Source organism: Hippichthys cyanospilos, chromosome 8 (assembly GCF_059441005.1).
Source record: "Hippichthys cyanospilos isolate Australia breed blue-spotted pipefish chromosome 8, RoL_Hcya_1.0, whole genome shotgun sequence".
NCBI lineage: Eukaryota > Metazoa > Chordata > Actinopteri > Syngnathiformes > Syngnathidae > Hippichthys > Hippichthys cyanospilos.
The window spans coordinates 1,660,282-1,682,095 of NC_142376.1; the positions used below are offsets into that span (position 1 = coordinate 1,660,282).

At 43.6% G+C, this 21,814-nt stretch overlaps 1 protein-coding gene across 3 annotated transcripts in view; it reads right to left on the bottom strand.

The window, feature by feature from the left end:
* The window catches only part of akt3a (AKT serine/threonine kinase 3a), a 50,799-nt gene that overhangs the window by 7,847 nt on the left and 21,138 nt on the right, over positions 1–21,814 (bottom strand). For 2 of the 3 annotated variants that reach the window (XM_088420796.1, XM_088420795.1), the window contains 8 exons: positions 13,781–13,906; positions 9,825–9,936; positions 6,055–6,199; positions 5,186–5,317; positions 4,806–4,871; positions 4,174–4,242; positions 1,296–1,418; positions 616–744 (listed from right to left, as the gene is read on the bottom strand). In XM_088420796.1, the coding sequence (XP_088276922.1) occupies positions 616–744; positions 1,296–1,418; positions 4,174–4,242; positions 4,806–4,871; positions 5,186–5,317; positions 6,055–6,199; positions 9,825–9,936; positions 13,781–13,906 (902 nt within the window). Of the gene's footprint in view, positions 1–615; positions 745–1,295; positions 1,419–4,173; positions 4,243–4,805; positions 4,872–5,185; positions 5,318–6,054; positions 6,200–9,824; positions 9,937–11,491; positions 11,568–13,780; positions 13,907–21,814 lie in introns of those variants that run through there. The other variant, XM_088420797.1, reaches the window with a different exon arrangement.

Here is a 21,814-nt window from a genome sequence, read left to right on the forward strand (position 1 = left end):
TAGATAGATAGATAGATAGATAGATAGATAGATAGATAGATAGATAGATAGATAGATAGATACGGTATTTTCCGCACTATGAACTATAAGGTGCACCTTCAATAAATGGCCTATTTTAAAAGTGTTTTCATATATAAGGCGCACCACATTATAAGGCACGTGGAATAGAAGTTCCAGTTGTGGCTGTGGTTGCGTTATGCATCCACTAGATGGAGCTGTGCTAAAGGGAAGGGTAACAAAACAATCTGATGAGTCAAACTTTGTTGATAGACAATCAAAAAGTGAGAATAAAGTTGATTTGTGGAAAGTAAAGACTGTTTAGATCAATGCCAAGACCAATCAAGAGGTGAGAAAAATTAAATACTAAACTTATTTTTTGATCAAATTGCAACCAAAAACCTTAAAATATTGTTTTGTCGATTTCAAAAAAGTTTCTGGATTTATATTATAAAATCACCCTTTTTTTTCCTTTGCAAATGAGTAACTAGAGCATGAAACAACTTGGCAAAATGTTGCTTCATGTTCCAATTCATTTGCTCTTAATTTGAAAAGAAACTTCTACGGTTCCTGTCAAGCGTTCAATTGGATTTGCTGCAGAAAATGAGTTGAAATTACCTCGGGCGCAAGGTACTCGGGCGTGCCGCAGAAGGTCTTCATTGTGGCGGCGTCCGTGATGCCTTCCTTGCACAGGCCGAAGTCGGTGATCTTGATGTGGCCGTCTTTATCGAGCATCAGGTTCTCCAGCTGGAAGGAGTCATTCAAAAACAAGCTTGAACAAGTAAGAACCAGTAATTTTACTCATATTTTGGTACGGGCCAACCATTTGGTCAAATTTTTGATCGTCATTTTTTGCGCTATTCGTTGTTATAAAGAACATATGACTATGCAAAAGGTCATTTTGGATTTTTCGAAAAGCCGAGTTCAAAATCCAAAACTACCTTTTGCATAGTGATATCTTTTTTTTTTTTTTTAAGTTTTTGTTGTTGTTGAAAACAGCATGAAAAATGAACCGACACCACTAGGCTGTCTTCCACATCGCTTCTTGGTATAGTTCGCATTTTCACCGAGTGGTCCCCTCCCATTGGCCTGTATTCATAATATCTCAGCCGATAAATTTTCATCTGCCAAATAACGGAATTGGAGTACTAAAAAAATCCATTTCTGACAATTGCTAGTTTCGTACGATTACGACTCATTTCGGCCAACAAACGAAACTTTTTAAATGTCAAAAATGTCGGCATTATTTTCCAAGACCGGAACTTGTTTTGCGGTAAAAGAAAAGTGACGGCGTTCACCTTGAGGTCGCGGTACACGATCTTGGCCGAGTGCAGGTAATCGAGCGCCGAGACGATCTCGGCGCCGTAGAATCGCGTGCGCTCCTCGGAGAACACCCGCTCTCTCGACAAGTGGAAAAACAGCTGCGGGGGAAAGGCGGGGGAGGAAGGGGGTGAGGGGGGGGGGACAGCAGGGACGGCGGCGCAATAATTACTGATTTATTGGAGGAAATTAGCACAACACAAACTGGCCGCCCGCACCATATTGAGATGATAGATGGCGGCGGGGAGGGCGAGCGTGAAAAAAAAAAAAGGGGGGGGGGGCACTTAGCAGCTGGCACCTCGTGGAGAAGCGCACCGACCTCAGGCGAGGCTGACGAGGCGCTGGCGAGGAGCTGGGCCACGGGGGCCAAGCGGAGGATTTAATCAATACCCCCCCCCCCCCCCCCCCCCCCCCCCATCCCGAGATCCCCACCCCACCACCTCCGTCCACAGCCTCCAGCGTGACGCTCATTAGCGCGCTAGCTGCCCCCCTCCCACCAAAGCTCCGCTTTCATTCACTCCATCCTGCTCGCTTGCTGGCAACCAGCTAACTCGCATCATTAATGTAAATGCCATATGATTTTTGCCAAAAATACTTTTTTTTTTTCAAATCTGACTTCATTCCCCTCATGTTACTTTTCTCTTGCACAATTTTTTTTAATTTGCTAAAAATCTTTGACTATTTACAGAACATAGCAACTTTTTTTCTGCGTAAAATCCAACTTTTTCATGGTAATTTTTTTTCTTTAGAAATTTGACATCTCATTAGCCTCATTTTTTTTTAATTAAATGACTTTTACTCTTGAGAATCAGACTTTTTACTTAAAAAAATAACTTTATTCTTACGAGGACGTTTTTGTAACTATTACAACATTTTCAATAGTATAAGACTTTATACCTGTAATATTAAGACATGACAAAAAAATCCCTCCCCCAAAATCCGGATTTCTAAAATTACAACTTTTAAAAAGATTTTAGCATTTAACAGCATTTAAAAAAAGCCATTTTTGACCCTCTGATGTCATTTTTCTTGAGAAAAGGGGGAAAACTATTGACTTTTCAAAAGTGTACTTATGATCTTAACTTACTAACTTTTTTAAATTAAACAAATACTTTGTTTCAAACTTTATGTTTTCTGGATTTTCTCTAATCTTCAACCTTTAAAAAAATTGATTTATGAAGATGGGGACTTTTTTGGTCAATGCCAAGTAGTAACCGATTTTTGAGGCTCCGTTTATTTCATAGCATCATCTCATGCTGCGTTTTTGGCAATAAGCTTAATTTCTCAAGTTAAAAGAGTATTTTTTGGAGTCCCGGGCGTGTCCCCCCAACTCTTTCTTCCGTGTTCGCCGCATAGCTCGGCTGTCCGCTGTCACTTGTCACACGTGTGTGGTACAAATTACCCAGGAGGCCACGGGGCACACATCTCCCCATTAATTGCTCAGGGAGGTTTGCATATGGCCGCTGGAGTGATGCTCACGGATGGGACGCCTTGCTGTGTGTGCGCGCGCGCTAACACGACAGGTGGGCCTTCATCGGCACTCTGGCAGCTGTGACTGTGGCAGCTTCGTAATTGGCGGCGCGCGTGCGCTACGCCCGCTCGCTCGCAATTTGTCCGAGGAGGCTATATTTGCGGCGTTTGCTCGCGGAGCGCCTCGCTCGCTGGAAGTCGGGCAGCAGGTGACGGCCACGCTGAGGGAATGAGGCGAGATTGCAAACGGCGCCCATTAAAAGGCGGAGGAACGGGGAAAAGCGGGGGGGGGCGTCCAAACTCATTTTATCTCCGACTGTCACTCTGGCTGCCGGAGGCCCGCAGGTGAGTCGACGGGCGGGCGCGAGAGGACGCGGAGGAGCGTGACGAGCCAATTGGCCGCCGAGTTGACTCGACGCTCTCCTTTAATCGCTCGCTGTTAGGACGTCTTCGCGTTGTGCGTCGCGGAAAAGGCGCCAGGCTGGCACACCGGCGGCCAAAAGATGGGAAGAACTCACACGCTGGCTCGGTTGCGCTCCGAGAAAAAAATGACAGGTAGAAACTGCACAGGAAGTCCTCGCGTTACGAACGAGCTCCCACGCGGGCGAATTAACCCTTTACTACCCCAAATACCCCCTTAAATTCTAGTAAGTCTACATAACTACCCAAATGCAGCTTCGTTTTAGCTTCGTTTCCATAGCAAAGGCTTTCCTCTTTTCCTCTTGGCTGGACCAGCATCGCTAGAAGTTTCGGCTTTGTTTTTTGCAGCCGCGATGTGAAAAAGGAGGGTCAAAACAGTGAGGATACGGCTCGCAAACGGGTCTAATCCGGCCCACGAAATGATTTTTTGATGAAAAATTACTCATTATGATTAATAGTGATGTTGGAGAGTATTAAAAAAAGATGCATTTGAAGTTTTAGTTTTAAAGTTATATAAATGCTGTGTATAATTATGATTTTATTGGTCCACCCCACTTGGCAAAAGATCATCCTCTATGCGGCCTGCTAGCTAAAATGAGTTTGACACCCCTGCCCCGCACTGGGAACACAGAATAAATCTCATCTCAAAGCCCTTGTTCGTGAACATGGATGGATTCGGACATTGGTTCAGTCTGCTTGCTTCTTTTATCGAAAATGTTGCGCTACGACCTTGGTTAAGAAAAGCTGCTAGAAGCGACTCCTCTGGCTGCTAACGCCCAGCTGATTCAGTCCGCTTCCAACCTCCCACTCGCCCCATAAGAATAATTTTCATAAGAATACGTTTGATCATTTCAGATGTAATAAAGTGTTTGCGGCTCCCGGTATTATCTTATCCGTGGAAAACGGCTCTTTGAATGTTGCCGACTCCTGTTCTAGCGTCCAGCGCGGCGTAGGTGAGCGTCTTACCTCTCCGCCATTCACGTACTCCATGACGAAACACAGGCGGTCTTTTGTCTGGAACGAATACTTCAATGACTGAAAAGAACACAGGTAAACAAGACGCTCAATTTGCGTACGTCGTCGCCACGCCGCATCGCACGGGCGCAACGCATCGCGTTCTTCCGACGAGGAGCGGGTGACTTTGACCATCTCGAACGTTGAGGATCGAAAACAGCAGGCGCGACAAACAAAAAAAAAACTCAACTAGCATCCGTAGCTTTAAGATGGCTCATCTGCGCGCGCGCTCGGGCAAACAATCATGTGAGAAGTGTTTGCTTTGAAGGATGGAGGCGCTAAACAAAAGAACAGTTGGTCTTTGCATCTCTTTGTGGCTGCAGATGTGACAGTGGCATTAAAAAAAAAAAAAGTATCTGGAGCAGACAGGCCTCCACAGAAGTTAGCGGATGTGTCTGCGCAAACACCAAACAGCCAACAGATGCGTCCATTATTGTAGCGCAATTCGATGCCTGCCGCGTAATTAGCCTCCGGAGACTCAGGTACGTATAGGATCAATATGTCGCCCGCTGCGGTTGCGGCGCATTTGCATGCGTGCGTACAGTGGGTGTGAAAGCCACGTTGTGTGTGCGTGTGTCACTTACGGTGAGAAAGGGGTGTCTGGTGTTTTTCAGTACTCGGCTCTCGGTGAGCGTGTGCGCCACTTCGTCCTGCAGCACGGGAAAAAGCGTGCAAAACAATCATCAGAATTTGATGACAAGCAGCAGGATTATGCACATTTAATACCGACAGATGACAAGTGTTATTAACTCCAAATATTATTTAAATATATAATATCCAAATATTAGTGAACTCATTCAATCCCAAAGACGGATTTTTATGTTTTTTGGAGTCCAAACATTCAATCGAAGGTATTTATTTGTAACTTTTGATAAGATTTTTTTTTTCTCAAACGTTTGGCTGAAGGCGTCTCTAAAAATTCGAAAAAAATGGAAAAAGTCTCCTTTAAGTAAACGACACAAACCTTGGCGATGATGACTTCCTTTTTTAGAATCTTCATGGCGTAGTATTTCCCACTGGCCTTCTCCCGCACCAGAATCACTTTTCCGAACGTGCCCTTCCCGAGCAACTTCAGGTAGTCGAAGTCGCTCATTGTCTGGGTGAAGACAAAAAAAAAAACAAGAAATAAACAAAGTATGTTAAACATCAGGCCAACATCTGCACAATTTTAGAATACATGCAATCCAATGGAATTCAGTCAAAGTGTACAATTTGATATTAAACCACTAATTTGTGCAGAAAATGCCACTAGTCACACAAAACTTTTCGGTCAATCTCGCTCAAGAGCTGAATTCAGAAAGCATGAAAGGGTTATTTTATCGGGGGGGGGGGGGGGGGGGGGGGGGGGGGCGGGGGGAGTTCCATCTGTCCGGGGTACCTGCTTCCAATTGGGCCTCATTGGGGGGAATGAGTCAAAGCACTGGAGTTTGCCCAAAATGGCCGCTTCAAAGCAAAACGCTCCACTTCCTGTACATCGTCCTCCACAACAATGTGCAAGCTTTCAGGACCAGTGGAATAACCGCTTGGCTCGCAACCTTTTCTCAACCGTGTACTTACTGTGAATTTTTTTTTCCCGCAAATTACCACCATACCAGCGCAAAGCAATTTTTGATGAATGAAAGCGCCACCTGCATCTCATTTATTAAGATTTTGAACGACCGTAAATTTCAGACTATAAACCGCTACTTTTATTATACATGCACATTTTATTCACCAACCCCAGGAGAGAAACTGTCTTACCAATGATGATACATCACCTACTTGGTGCTTCGTGTTCCAATTACTCTGCTCTTAATTTGAAAAGAAGCCGCACTGTTTCCGTACTTGCGCTACCTTGCGTTTGTGGTGGGTGGTGGAGATGTCCATCTCCTCCTCCGCCATGTTGTCGATGTTGGAGGTGGGGCTACACTGGATCCTCTCCTCCTCTTGCTTCTGCAGCTTGTCCGCCACCATCTGGATGGCCTCCGTCCACTCATCTCTACGCGGAGACACATGTGCGCTATGATACACGTATAGCAGGGGTTCTCAAACTTTTTGGAGTCAGGGACCCCTTTTAGAAAGCAAATTTTCCAAGGACCATCATTACAAATGTTTGCGGAAAAAAAAACATTTAAGTGCCATTTTTATTCACCAGCAGATTCAATTTGACAAGTATATTTGATACTTTGCAGCTATAGTGAAGTTTGGAAAATAAAAATTGCAAATTGCACGCCTCTTCATAACAAAACGGGTTGTTGTCCAAAACAGCATCATAAAATAAAATGCTGCTTCAGCTTTGCAGGCTTCATTGCAACGTTAGCAAGAAATTCCACAAATCATCTACAGTATATTCTTAAATTGCGATTGAAAAATTTGCCTGACTTTTCTGACTGTTTTGTTGACCTTCCCTTTGGCACAGCTCCATCTAGTGGATGCATAAGGCGACCCCAGCCACTACCGTAGCTTCTTTTCTATGCACCTTATAATGCGGTGCACACTATATACCAAGACCTTCTTCAAATAGGCAATTCATTGAAGGTGCACTTTACAATCGGGTGTGTGCCTTATAGTGCATAAAATACGGAGCAGTACATTGGGCTGATGCAGGTTATGTGGGAAAATGGCAGCTTAGTTTGAAAGCGCCTTTATACGGACATTAAGAGTGGTTTGTTTAACAGAGAGGAAAATGGCCACCAAGAGAATCAAGCCAACGAACAATGATCACGGAGCAGAACTAATGCCTATAAATGTGTGCGCGCGCGCGTGTGTGTGTGTGTGTGTGTGTGTAATACACGCCCCCATGTTAGGAGCGAACAATGCATTGTTGTTTGCAAACATTGTTCCCCCCCATTGGCTTTTCATTAGCAGACTTGTACAACATCTGCTGGGACAAAGTTTGTCAATTAGGGGGTGTGTGCATGTGTGTGTGAGTGTGTGTATGTGTCTGATTATTGCTTGTAATAATGATGAATATAATGATTTGAGCACAAGCACATTTCCCTCATGAGTAAAAAAAAAACAGAGGGGAAAAAAAAACAAGGCTTATTTGTTACTTGCATGGTTTTCATCGGTGCCACTTTTAAATAAATACTGCAGAGGTGCATCGACTAAAATGATAGTTACATTAGAATATATAATATTATATATAACAATAATATAGTATAAAATAAATATTATTATATATATAATAATAGTTACATTAATCGATTACTTGATAATCGATTAATCGATGAGACTTCTAGTCAATAAAATCATACCAAATTCGTCCTCTCGACTATCTGATTGAATTAGTCGGCTATGAAAGCAGACTGATTATCGTTGAGTAAAATCATGATGAGATATATCATAATGTAATAACAGTTACGATAATCGATTACTTTTCTTGATAATCAATGAATTAGAGACGTATAATGATCCAAATCATCCCAATTTCACCCTCTCAGCTATCTCCATGGAAGCAGACTGATCATCGAGTTCAATCAAAATTTTTGCGGACAAATGTTTCTAAATATTTAAGTTATTTCTTTTTGATAATAGATCTACGATTGAAAAGAGGACACTATATATCGATTTTTTTTGTCTGTGGACTAATACAAATGAAGTTTGAAGGGTTCTAAAGTTGAATAAATCAAACACTGATTACATGTTTGAAGACATTTTTGCTTTTTTTTTTACCTCAAAATGCTTTGCACTGGTTAAGGGGTACTTTTTACGTTTTTCACGTTATACCACTGAAATAAGTTTGGGGACCACTGTTCTATGAAGATCATCTTCATGGATTAATCGACAAAACGACAGCGTATTTTCTTTCCAATGATTTGACTCATCGGTTGTGGAAGGAGACTTTGCCATGCGCTCCCTGGGCTGATCTTTGCTCAAACAGAGTTAATTCCACGGCACATCGCCGGAGCAGCGAGCGAACCGAGGCGAGCCCTTCAAAGACGCCGTTCAAATATGGCAAAAATCCTCGGCGCTCGGCGAGCAAGCGAGAGGGGATTTGCGGCGGGAATAATGAAACCCGTTTGACTCCCAAATGATCACCGCTGCGTGTTTCGCTTGGAGTTCCATGCCCATATGTTTCCTGCCGGGATTTGGAAAAACATCTATCTCCACCTAAACGCGGCTTCCGACTTCCCTTTCAAGATGCGAATCGCTTTCCAGTGCAGAGACTCGCCGGCGTCCCCTACGCGCTCGGCGACAAGGGCAAACTCCGCTTCCGCTCCCCGACAATGGAGTCGGCCGTGTTGGGCGCGCGGCGGCATGAAAAGCCAAGGCGACTCTCTCAAGGTCACCGAGCAGATGAATGCTCCCTCTCCCGCACTCGCTTTGAGTGTTTTTACTCTAATGAGGGTTGTTTTTTTTTTTTTTTTTGGCTAATGAGAGATAATGGGCCTGTCTACAGTCGGGCGAAGCGCCAGCGCGTGAGCGGCTGGAGCGCTGCCAGTACAGTGCGGCGAATACAGTAAAATAAACACGCGTACGCGTGCGCGCACCCCCGGAGGACACTTTTACCGCCGTACATCTGGATGGAATGTTTAAACCTCGCTTTTAACAATACCATCAAGGTAAAGATATACTTTTGTGGTCATTACTACATGTTTATTTGATTACAGTTAGTAGGTAGTGCAAAAATAGAAACACACACATATATACATATATACTGTACATATATATATATATATACATATATACATATATATATATATATATATATATATATATATATATATATATATATATATATATATATATATATATATATATATATATGCACTATTGCAAGCAGCATATTTGGAGGGACTTCTTTGTCCTGCAATACTGTGTGTTACTTTCTGAGAAAAAAAAGTTATAACAAACCTTTAAAATGTTAAAATGGCCTATTTTTATGAAGCCAAATGCATTTTAGGTGTAATAAATGATTAAAAAAAAAAACCTTCTAGTCGCCACTGGGCCACACCAAATGACAAACCATGTTCTAATTGACACCAAAATTTTAATTCAATTTTCCCACTGTAAAAAATTCACATTAACTCTTTCAGTGCCATGGATGAGAATTCTCGTCCTTTAAAATAGTAACAAAAATAATAAATAACAAAATTTTAGTCAAATACATTTTGTTTGTGGAGGGTTGTGTATAGTGTGTATATATATATATATATATATATATATATATACACACACACACACACACACACACACACACACACACACACACGCACGCACGCACACACACAGTGTATTGAAGAGGATGCACAGGAGCATCTGTGGTCTTCTGGGCAAAGCTGTTCATTTTCTGGAGATAAACACCTCAGCTCCTCAGAAAGCAAGCGAGCAGCTGGAGAATTTATGCCGACGCTACTTGAAAGGTCTCCTCTCCCGCCTCACTCTCACACACAGAAACGCACGCACTCACACGTACTGTACACACACACACCAAGTCCTACCTGTGCCCTTGATGAAACGTATGCAACATCATAAATAATGTACTTCAGTCATGGAAGTTTGCGGCGTACTTTCCTTCTTCAACTTTTGCATGTGTGTGTGTGTGTGTGTGTTTGCGGTTTAAGCAACAACAACAAAAAAGTCAAAGAAAGTTCTATGTTTTGGGGTTGGGGCCGGCTGACCTTTCATCAGGGGAGTCCACGTGGAAGGTCCTCTCGATGACGGTGGTCCACTGCAGGCAGCGTATTATGAAGGTGTTGGGCTTGGGCCTCTCCGTCTTCATCAGCTGGCATTCTGCAAACAGGGAGAGATGACACTAGGGAGCTGAAATTTTACCCAGATGGTGACAAAATGTCCAAGTACAACATGGCACAACCACTTAGCTATGGCACTACCAGGAGCGTGCCATCCCTTTGCTAAAATACTGTGAGAATAATAATGTAGGTGAAAATTACCCAGATCAAAATACTGCATAAGGCTCGAAGATATCGTAATTCCCCCAAAAGAAGACTCTCGTAATTACCCTAATGGGATGAGCTAGAGGGCGGACGTCACTTGGCTGTTAGCATCCAATCCAGAGGTTGTTTTTGCATTATTTTTAATAAAAGAAGCGAGCAGACTGAACCAACATTCGAGTCCATCCTTGTTCACGCACAGTAATATTACTAAGATGGAGAGATCATGTAAAAGTTATGATTGGTTATGATTGAAAGGCTTTCCATTTGACTCATTGATCAAATGCTGTCTTTTGGCCTATACACACAATCATAAATTGTATGTATGGCAAAATGAACTTGAGGATAAACAACTTTATTCGAGCGCATTCAAAGTTACACTGGCGCTGCGTTCACTGACTGCTCACAATGTGGGAAATCTGAAATACACTTAACGCGCAATAAATATACTTACAGATATAAATACAAGAAAATATGAAGAGTTTAGGAAGATGATATTTATTTTGTTTTGCTATCATTTTGACATTGTCACCAATGCGTCTCATACACGGTAACTGAGAAAATACCTGAATTGACCCCAGAATTAAGGGTGCGTCTTATATTTGGGGAATTACGGTCATTTAAATTTGAAATGTGAAACTAAAACATCAAGATCACGCTTCATGATTCCGGATGCACTCTGAGACAAATCGATAGAGATAAATGATAACTTGGCCGCAATAATAACTGACAACAACTGTGAAAAAAAAAACGGTGTTAGCAAAACAATGACTTTTAGGCAAGTGCGTTCCATTAGCACAGATGCAGCTGGTCTCTGAATCGCTTTTAAAAGCGAGGGGGTGAAAAAAAAGGTAATAGCGTACGCCGCAGAGGATTCCAAAGGCGGCCGCTTCGGCGTGCCAAAGGATAATATGTGGTGCGGCACATGCGCATCTGGTGATATCTGAAGAACGGCGAAAAAAATGGGCAGCGCATTAGGCCATTTGTACACAAAGGCAGAAACGTGGGCACACAGAGCCAGATGGGGCCGCGGCGAAGGCGCGGTGACGTCGGCGGCGAGCGCCACGCCGCACCGCCCTAAATTTAGACAAGAAGGTTAATAGCCATGGCGCGCGGGTCCGACGCGGGCGGGCAAAGTTGGTACCTGACCCAAAACAAGGTCACCGGACGCCCCGTGCCAAAAAGCCTCCGCGCGCCTACACGCGTTGGGTCCAAGTCGAAATTGGGTTTGCCGCAGCAGGCCGCTGCAAAATCTCAAGCAGTTTTGCGCGTGTGTGCGCGTGTGTCACTCTGCGGGGAACAGGCCGGTACTGTCTCCGCTCCATCTGACCGCTTCTGTTGTTCGCTCGCACACAGATAAACAAACACGCGCACGCCCGCGCGCGCGCACGCACCACCTGGCCTCGCAGCTTTGGGCAACAGATGTGGCGGTGCCAGCGCGGCGCCAAGCAGCCGGGGCCGGATGTATGGCCCGGCTTGTCCTCGGCACAAACTCCTTTTCCCGCTCCTCCTCCTCCTCCTCCTCCTCCTCCTCCTCCTCCTCCTCGCTGTCTGTTCGGGATGCTTCCGCTTCCAGCGCGCCCCTCCGTCGCTCATCTGCTCCGACCGCCGCGCGTGTCGGCCACATTTTCGCCTCCTTCTTTGTCATCGACCTCGGCGAAAACTTGAAAATAAACGCGCCGGATACCGCGATTCTCCAAATATAGGATGCGATTTTAGGGTCAAATTCTGGTATTTACTATGTTACCGCGTATAGGACGCACCAACAGTTTGGCGACCATGTAAAAACTGTCAAAACTGAATAAATGTCTTCCTAAATTCTTCATATTTTCTTGTTTTCATATCCGTAAATTATATTATTTGTTGCGGGATGAATGTGTGTCAGATTTCCCATATTGTGAGCCGGTCAGTGAACGCAGCGCCGGCGTGACTGAATGCGCTCGAAAAAGTTGTTTATCTTTTTCCTTGCGACGCGGCTCCTGTTCATTTTGCCAAAAATACCCAAAATTGTGTACCGTTCACATTTTATTAGTTTTATGGTTGAGTTTATAGTGTCGGGAAAAAAAAATGTCATCTTTAAGTTAGCGTTTATAGGATGCACCCATACTTTTGGCCTCTGTTTTTGGGAAAAAAGTGTGTCTTGTATTTGGGTAATTACGGTAATACGAGGACTGCAATGCAATCTTAGAAGGTTTTTCATTTTTAAGCTAGCCTTTGTAGCTACGGTAGCAAAGTGGCGAACTTAAGTCCTCCCGACCTTGTTTTCATTGCCGTCACATCACATCTTTACCAACATGCTATTCAAGTTGCTGATTAATCACACTACGAAATGCCATTGTCAGGTGTTCTCAAACCTTTTGACAACAACAGCAATCCCTCCCAAAAATGAAGTCAAAAAACCAAACTAAAATTAAATACACCAAATAACACGGTTACCTTGAGTCCTCACAACTTCATTGTTATTACCATCACAGCCCGTTTCTACCATCATCTCACCTTTCGTAACAATAATCATATTCTATTACTGATTAAGGATCTTTGGCGATTACAGTTGAAGCGGAGGCCACGCGCCAAAAGGTGAAACGGCAGCCTCGTGCGTATTAGCTGACTTTCTATGAACATGAAAGCAAACTACGCCCAATTGTTTATAATGAGACATATGCCATGTGACATAATTCCGCAGATGTCTAATCGTGTTTAATCCATTCGAATCATGACTAAATCTACCAAATGACCACATTCTTTCAGTCCGGATAATCCTTAAAACATTGCATCTGCTATTCCGGTAGTTTAAATAAAAGATAACAACAACGAGGTGCTTATATTTTAGGCCCGTCGGCGGACGTTTAAAAAACATCACATGGCATAACAGGAACAACGCCAGGTTGGAGCGGTCGTGTGTTGAAAGCGAGGAACACTAAAACGCTTCTAAATCATTAGCCGGATAATTGCACATGTCAATTGCACCTTGTTAGCTGCTGTAGACGCAGACTCCAGAAATCAACAAAGGGTTAATTACAGGAAACTATACGGTTCAATGACAATGCACCGCATCATTGTGACTATTGTTATATGGATCGAAACTCCTGTAAAGTGAAAAGAAACATGACGTTTACATTTACAGTGTTGTCAACAAACTTGCCTAATTAGAATCATTAAAAAAAGTATTTACCGTATTTCCCGGACTATAATAGAAATGAGATTTTTGTAATGGATAAGCTGCACTGTATAACCACTTGTCCCTCATTCCGCAATTTTCGCTAAATATCAGTTTCACAATTGAGCAAACTTTCAAAGCTTCGATTTTTAAAACGACAAATCAATTGAATTCATTTGATTCGTGAAAGTTCAGGAAAGTTGCCGGTTTTGTTTAATTTTTGGCACAAACATCTTTCAATTGCACGTGTGACCTCCAAGTCGTTATTTTCACACAGTTCAAGTACAATTTGAACCTTTTGTCTGCAAATGAGTCAAGTAGTTAGCTAGCAATTTCACGAACTATTCGAAACATGTCTTGTAACATTCCGCCATTTTTGCAAAACATCACGATTTAGCCAATTTTCTAATCTTTGATTTTGAAAATGTAATTATTTGATTGAATCTCCAAGTCTGTTTAGCCACACACACAAAAATAACTAAATCATTGACTTATTTGTCATGTTTTTAGGCAACAAACGACATACTTGCTACGGAGAAGTTGTTTAGCGGATAGGGCAGGTCGGCGTCCTGGGGTTTCTCCTTGTAGCCGATGAAGGAGCCGTCCGTCTTGAGCAGGAAGTATCGCGGCCGCCAGTTCTTGATGTATTCACCTGCAGCCACAAAAGAGAGCGTTCATTCCAATCGCAAACGTGAATACCAGTTTGACTCCCAGAACAGATCAGAGCTGAAACACTTTGTCAAAAAAAAAAATAAAAAAACTGGTCTCAATGACCCGCACAGCTCCCGCCTGCCCGATCGGATTATCGTGTCAAATATGACCAAAACATGTTTACTCGCACTTGCCTGAAAGCGAGCATGCCGGCAGCATCATCTGTTTGATACACGGGCAGGTGTTGAGGTCGCCGCCCCGCTTGGACTCTCACGTACGTGCGTCCCGGAAGCCGGACGCTAACCGACAGTAAAAACACTCGGGCGAGAAGACGTAGAATCGTCCGCGAAAAATAACATCTGCCGTGCAGTTGGCGTCAGAGATTTAGTCAAACCGGTTGGCGCAGATTAGCACCGAGGGGGCAACGCAGCTTTTTTTCCCCGACGACCCGCCGCCGGATTACGCAAGTGTCAAGCGTTTCCGCAGGATAAGAGCGAACGTAAACAGCGAAGGAGGAGGCGCGTGGACCTGGGCTGTGTTTACACTTGTTGGTATTCCAATCTGGACCAAATGAGATTTGATTTCGATTCGCTTTTGATCACGTGTCAAACTCAAGGCCCGGGGGCCACGTGCGGCCCACTTCATCATTTTATGTGGCCTTTGCAATGCTGATTTGACTTTGGGTGTGCAAGTTGTCTAACTTTTCAAAAATTATGGGAAAAAAACGAGTTTTTTTGTTGCCAGTCACTCTTTTGAATAGATTTTACCGGCCCCTGATTTCAAAACTTCACACTTCTCGGTTTTGTTTCTCCTTGTTTTCTGGATGAATATTTCATCCGTCTATCAAACGATGTTAACTCGGATATAGCCAAAATATAAAATCTGGTTATTCGTCAATCATTCTGAACGATAATATTTTCAGTTAATTTGAATGGAATAAGTCAACCCAAGAAAGCTTTTGTTTCCAAATATTCAGGAAAAAAAATAATGAACACTGGTTTAAAATCAGTTTGAAAAAATAAATCATTGTTAATGAGTAAAATGATCAGTATCTATTTTACTCTGGTATTTTGACCACCTTTTCTCATTGACAATCGCCCAAAAAAATGCAAAGCTCAATTCCTCCAGAATAGCCAGGGTGAAGCGGTCTTTTGCATTTCGCCATTTTCGTTCACTAACAAATCACTCTCGCCCGAGCGACTGGCACCGAAGCCATTGTTAAGGAGCGCACCGGGGTTTGGATGACGCCGTTCACACTTGACATGAAGCGAAACAGAATTTTGTTGTTTGGTGCAAATTTGACTAAGTGATCCACACTCTCGGAGCAAATCGCACTCGGGTTTCTTGTTTGTTTTAGCCGACCCAAAGGCGTGGAGCGTGAAAGCAGCCTTTGGCGTCCACGCGCTCGTACAAGTACGGTGTGTACAAACACATCCAAAAGGATGTGTGACACGCAAGTCAGTTCTTGATGAAAAACAACAAGAAAAATCTCCACGCTTTCTAGCACCGCGAGCCGCGGAAATACTTGAGGGACTCGGAGGAATGTTCCCGACTTCTCAAGCCGGATTTTTAATGAAGCCATCCTCCGGCGTTGCTCTATTTTCACCAGGTGAAAATACACAAATGGCATCTGTGCGAGCGTGGCCCGACGCTGGCTCACGGCTCTCATTGTGGCAAATTTTTTCCATTTCTTTGCATTTTTGAGGTGTCTTTTCATAAAAACAGACTTATTTCTCTGAAAATGAAAATTCAGATGTTGTCAGATTCTACAGTTAACCCTTTACTGGGCAGAGCGGCCGCATTGGCAAGTCTGCAAAAACGGACTTCATTAGGCAGACATTTTTCTATTTTTAAGTCGTAAACAGGGAAGAATTTTCAGGATTTTGGAGGAATTTAGGAGTACGTTCGAATTTAAGCAATGGCTGTTTTGCCTGTTGCCGAAAGCGGCCGCCGTGCCCAGTAAAATGTTAATACCCTTAAAAAACTGGGGTGTCAAATATACGGCCCGCGGGCCGGTTCTGAAACGCAAACGGGTGTCATCCGGCCCAGGAGATCATTTGGTGAAGAATAAAAACGGGATGAATTATTTGAATAAATGAAAAACTTGTTTTACGATAGTAATGCGAAGGTTTTACGATTAATCGTGATGTTGTGCTTGTACTATTATGAGCAGTATTAGGGTTAAGGTTAATAGGGTTAATACAATAATAAACATGAAGTTGTTTTTTTTAAAGTTATATGAATATATACTGTGATTTTATTGGTCCGGCCCATGGCGGAATAGATTTTCCTCAGTGCGGCAAGCTGAAACCAGGTTGACGCCGCTGCTCTAAAATGATACATAGTCCAACACTTGGGTAAGATGTAAATAATGGAATGGAATGTCTGGACACTTCAAAACATAAAAGCTTTGGGGATCGAATGAGTTAATTTGATCAAATATTTTTCACGCGCGGTTAAAACTTTCAAAAGGACATTTTTTCCCTTGCCGTCGACTGAGAATGACATCAGGTGCGCTGAGGGCTCAGGCGACGAGAAAAATCTCGACACTTTGGAGCGCCGGAGCCGCTTAAACACTCGACCGGCGGCAATGTTCCCTCCTTCTCCAGCCTGTTTTTTAATTAAGCCTTCCTCCAGCGTACACCTGGTGAAAATAGACAAACGGCATCTGCGCGAGCGCGGCGCGACGCTGGCTAACAGCTCTGATCACCTTCTTTGGGCAAATTTGCCGCCAGAGGAGACCAGGCGTCGTACGCGTATGCCTATTTGATGGCGTCTGTTCTATTCGCGACATCCATTTCAAGCTAGAATGACAGCAGGCCACGTTCATTAGCACGTCGGCGAAAAACACCTGCTCCGCCGAAGGGACCGCGTGACTGCGGGGCCCGCCGGTACCTCCGAGTTCTGTCGGCGACGGGGTGTGTGCGCAGCAGCTGATTTGAGCCACCGCGCCGATAAGAATATGCAGCCGGGTGCCAAGGCGTCGCCGTGATTACCGAATCACACGTTTCCCCCTACATTGGTCTTTATTTTTCTCTTTTTAACAACTCCGCCCACCCGCTCTCCCCACGCACACTTCCTCCTCCTGTCCTTTTACAGAAGCGAAGCATATTCTCTGGATCGCTCGCTATCGATAAACACAACAAGAATAAGGACGGGGAAGAGAGAAAACAGAAAAGGTGGGAAAGAGGGTGTGATTCTTGCAAAGTGTGATCATTTAGACCGCACCATACTGTATTATGAAAGTGGAAATAAGGCTTTTGGATATACACAATAATTGCTGTTAGCCTTCTGTTGAATCAAGAAAAAAAAAACACAATGGTCGGAAAATTCCAGTGAACCGTCGCTAACAGCATCCCGGGTGCGCATGGCAAAAATTTGCCCGATCGAAAAATGAAATCGCTAATAAGGATGAGCATTCGTATAAAAACATCACAAAATTAAGGCAAGCTTTTCAATGTGAATTAGTAGCTATATCATATCCGTCCATCCATCACAGGCATGCTGGTGCCTATCCCAGCTGTCTTCAGGCAAAAGCAGGGGACGCCCTCAACTGGTTGCCAGCCAATCGCAGGGCACACAGAGACAAACACACACCCAATCGCACCTAAGGGCAATTAAGTGTGTCCAATATACCTGCCATGTATGTTTTTGGAGCGTGGGAGGAAGCACTAGAACGTCATTTTGCAAAAATAAATGCTAAAAAAAACAACTGTGGACCACTGTTAGCTATTGTGCAAAACCTCGATTTCATGATTTTGACATTGGTAAACTTCAAATCACTGACTTTTAAAAAGATGAAATAATCAATATGTCGCTAGTGTTAGGCCAATATTGATCATTTTTTTCCCCCTCCCAATAATACAAGTCAGTCCACTTGTTAATTTCCTTTTTCAAATAAGTTATTGGCTAAATGGAAATTGTGTGCTAACTTGTGTGCTGATGCAAATGTGCTGATTCTGGAAATACAAGGATTCTGCCAGACTCTACGCATATTTATTGCTTCAATTTTGTTCTAAATGACATTAACAATAGTTCTATGAGATTTGCTAATCCTAAGGAACCCTTGTTAAAATCTCTCATGCCCACATGTACCCCCATTTGAGAAACAATGGAATAATATTGCCTGGAGAATCATAGTCATGATGATTGTATGTTAGTTCACCCGGTTCCTGATCACGGGATGTAGTTGAAAATACTACTGTACATATGGAATGATGTACTACATAGCACAAGGGTGCAGGATTAAAATTAAAGGCAAGCGCGAGCTGATCTTCTGATCGGTCTCAGATGCGGCAATTTGCAAGCGCCGCGCGAAAGAGGCCTCCATTTCCCATCAAAACGGACGAGGACGGAGCGAAAAAAAAGTCCAAGTGCTAAAAAGTATAATAAAACTGGCAGGGACGAGAGGCCGGCTGGTCCCGGTCCAGTCGTTTCTCTGAGTCACTTCGGAGATGAAAGCGTCCAAGCGCCCGACGCCTGTCGCTGGCCACTTCATGGCTCAGCTGTCCAGCACCGCCGAAAACATTTAAGCGACGCTTCTGGCCCGCTCCGCCGGGCGAGCGCGTACATGTGTGGGTGCGTATAATGAGAGCGGGAGGGGGGGGGGGGGGGGGGGGGGGCGGCCAGGGGTGGCACAGACGGCGAGGCGAGATGGACAGTTGTCCGCGCGACGCCTTCCAAATCGGCGGCGCGCGAGCGAGCGAGCCGTCCAACGGCGTTCCGGCGAAGCCATCCCGCCTTGGCCCGGCCTGCGACCGGCCCGGCAAAGTGCTTCCACTCTGGACAGCTTGTCTGGGGAGCCACATGTCTGCGGTTTGGACCGCCGCAGAAAAAAAGGCAACAGCCGGTTTCCTTCCCACACCGTCGCCTCGCTTCAGTTCCGTTTAGTTTTGAGCGGCGCGAGCTCCCTTCTCCCGCAAGACCAATTAGTCCGTACTAAACTATACGACGGCGGAGACAACAGGAGTCTTTTGTTTCTTCCAACAGCGGGATATCGGCGATACTGGAGAGCGCTGTGATCCGGCGGATCCAAGAAACCAGAGAGGAAAAAGGCTTTTTGGAAAGTCTTTCAAGACTTCATTGGCACAGGAAAAGACACTCCATTGTGCGCTCAATAGTTTGGCGCATCCCTGCAATACCTTAACAGTGTTTTATGCTTTACGTGATCATTTTCACGTCTATACATTAGTAAGATAACAGAAAAAAAAAAAACAGTAATAAGGTATTAGTCCTTCACAATGGCGCCACGATCCAGTATTTTTAGAATCGACTCTTTCTAATGTCATTACCTCCGCACAAGTACACGGCGATGAATTTTCGCTAAATAGGCTCGAATCTTCCAAAAAAACAAACAAACGATCAACAGAAGGTGACGGGATGAAAAAGCCTGCGGCTACTCGCTCAGAAGTGCTCCGAGATCTTAGATGAGAGAAGGAAAAACAGGAGGGGTAAAGGGAGAAAGAGAAAACGAGACTCGGGCCACGTCCTCAATGGGGGCCATTGTATAAGCCTGGAAAAAAAACTGCGCACATGCCACATAGATGTCACCGTAAATCTCGAGATATTCACGCAGGAGACTTCTGTCAATTATTTCATCAGTTAATCAAGTAGTCACGATTCACTTTGAATTAAAGGGTATTGCTAAAGCACTTTATTTAGTATTGAAAAACAGTCAACAACGAAACATTCTGGATACTTCAGAACATTCAGAATCATCATCATTTATCCCATATTATTATCAGATTGGGACACCCGTAATAAAGGGAATAAGTAAAAAAATAGTCATTTATTTAAGAATAAATACATTTAAAATGATGAACAAGGGAACACTGTACTTTTGCTGACTATTATTCTTTGATTTGTTAATATCAATAAGAATGTATCATTCCTGCTGATATCACATTCATACTCGTATTAGACACTACTCGAGGCCGCAATAATGATATTGTATCATAAGTGAAAAAGTTGTATCTGGACACAACTGTTTATTATAGACTTGAAGAAAAACACCGTTTTTTTGTTTGTTTGTTTGAAGACAACAAGTTTTCCAGGGCACGGTAACTGCGCCTCTCACGGTTGAGAAAAAGTCTTCAAAAAAGTCAGCTTGACTTTTCGAAGGAACGCGAAGGTGACGTAAGTCTCGCTGGCGCGCGGATCTCCAGCGGCAGCTTGCCGTCTCCGCATTCGGGGACCGGAGATGAATCAGATGCGACCGTGTCCGTTCCAAGGTTTCTGATTGGACAATTAGGACAACACGCCGACTAAATGTCACTCAATTAGCGGGCCCGATTAACCGTTCGTCTCGGCGCCGGCCGAGCAAGGAACGAGCAGGTAGAAAGCACAAAGCTGAACTCCAGCCAGCGGAAGAGAAACAAGTCTCGCTAACTTTTCCCCTTCCGTCTCCCCCTCCTTCGGGATCCGAAAGAAAAAAAGAAATTGACGGGGTAAATGAGCGCAAAACTATGTGAGCTCACCAGCCATTTGTTAATCAGCCCAAACAGAGATTTAATTTAATGCCTTGGCCGAGGCTGCTGCTGATATGCAGATGGCGCAGAGGCAGAGCTGGTGACTGGCGAGGGCGGTAGGGAGGATGTGCCACGTTCCTGCGCACGCGCACGCGCACGCCAGCGCGCTGACGTGACAAGGGAACACGTTGACACGTTTACTATTGAATATTGTAGGAGATACAGAAAACCTCAGCCTGTAATAAGTGCGTATAGGGTACATATATATATACACACACACATTTTATTAAACTTTCTGGGTAGTTTAGTTGTATTTGCAGCATTTTGTAGTTTTAAAGTTGTTACATATGCTTTTAAAATAGTGAAAATGACACTAAAAATAAAACGGGAGCGATCAAATGCAATGGATAGCAAAAATATTGGACTGTAACAGCCTTCTGTGATGAGGGTGGAGAATAAACTAATCAATTTAACATTTTACAGTATATGTCAATAATCATGGCCAATCATATGAATGCTTATTTATAATATCGCCGCTTTCTGTATGCGTAAAATGCAAACGAGAAGAGGATGTTATGTTTAATAATCTGGTAATAACTTGGCTGTGCTTAAAGAGGCCTACTGGATAGGATGATTTTCTAATACTTTTCTATTTCATTGCATATTTCATTGATATTTTGTATTAGATTTGTGTGATGTATGCAGAGGTGCATATCGATGACTAAATGATCAAATTAATTGATTACTAGGGAGAGACTAATTACTGTGAAGATATTTTATATCAGCAATGAGCTTCTTTGGAAATATGATCAATATTATTGGCCTTCTTGACTTCTAATCAAGTGTATCAGACCTGAAAAAGTATTGTCTGTATGTAATAACTATTTATGATAATAAATTAATCATTCAGAGAGAGAAAAATGACTAAAATCCTCAGAATTTCGTTGAATCACGATGACACGTTTACAAACATCTGCATTCATTTCGGAAAACGATGTTCCTATTTTCTGACATGGGAATGGAACAAACCAGTAACAGGATCATCAAAAAATTGTTGGCCAACAGTTTGAAAATAAGTGCGCGATGGAAATTAAAATGCATTTTGGAACGCCTGATTTATCGATTAACCGACAAAGTAATTGCGAGGTGAATCGATCATTAAAATAATTGTTAATTGCGGCCCTAGTCGTACGTTTTTTCCAATATTTTGCTAGTTTTTGTGGAAAAAAGCTGCCATTTTGCTGTGCAAAGGGGAGTAAAGGCCTGCAGGCCGGCAGATAAACATGTGTCAGGGAAGATGAAGGATAAGTGGCGTGGAGTGCGCAACAAGTCCTGCTCAGGGACTGCACTTGCAGCAAGGACATGGAGAAAATCCGCAGGGTTTTCCCCCCGTGTGCGTGCGCATATTTAGACGACCCCCTCCTCCACCCCAGCAGTTCTAA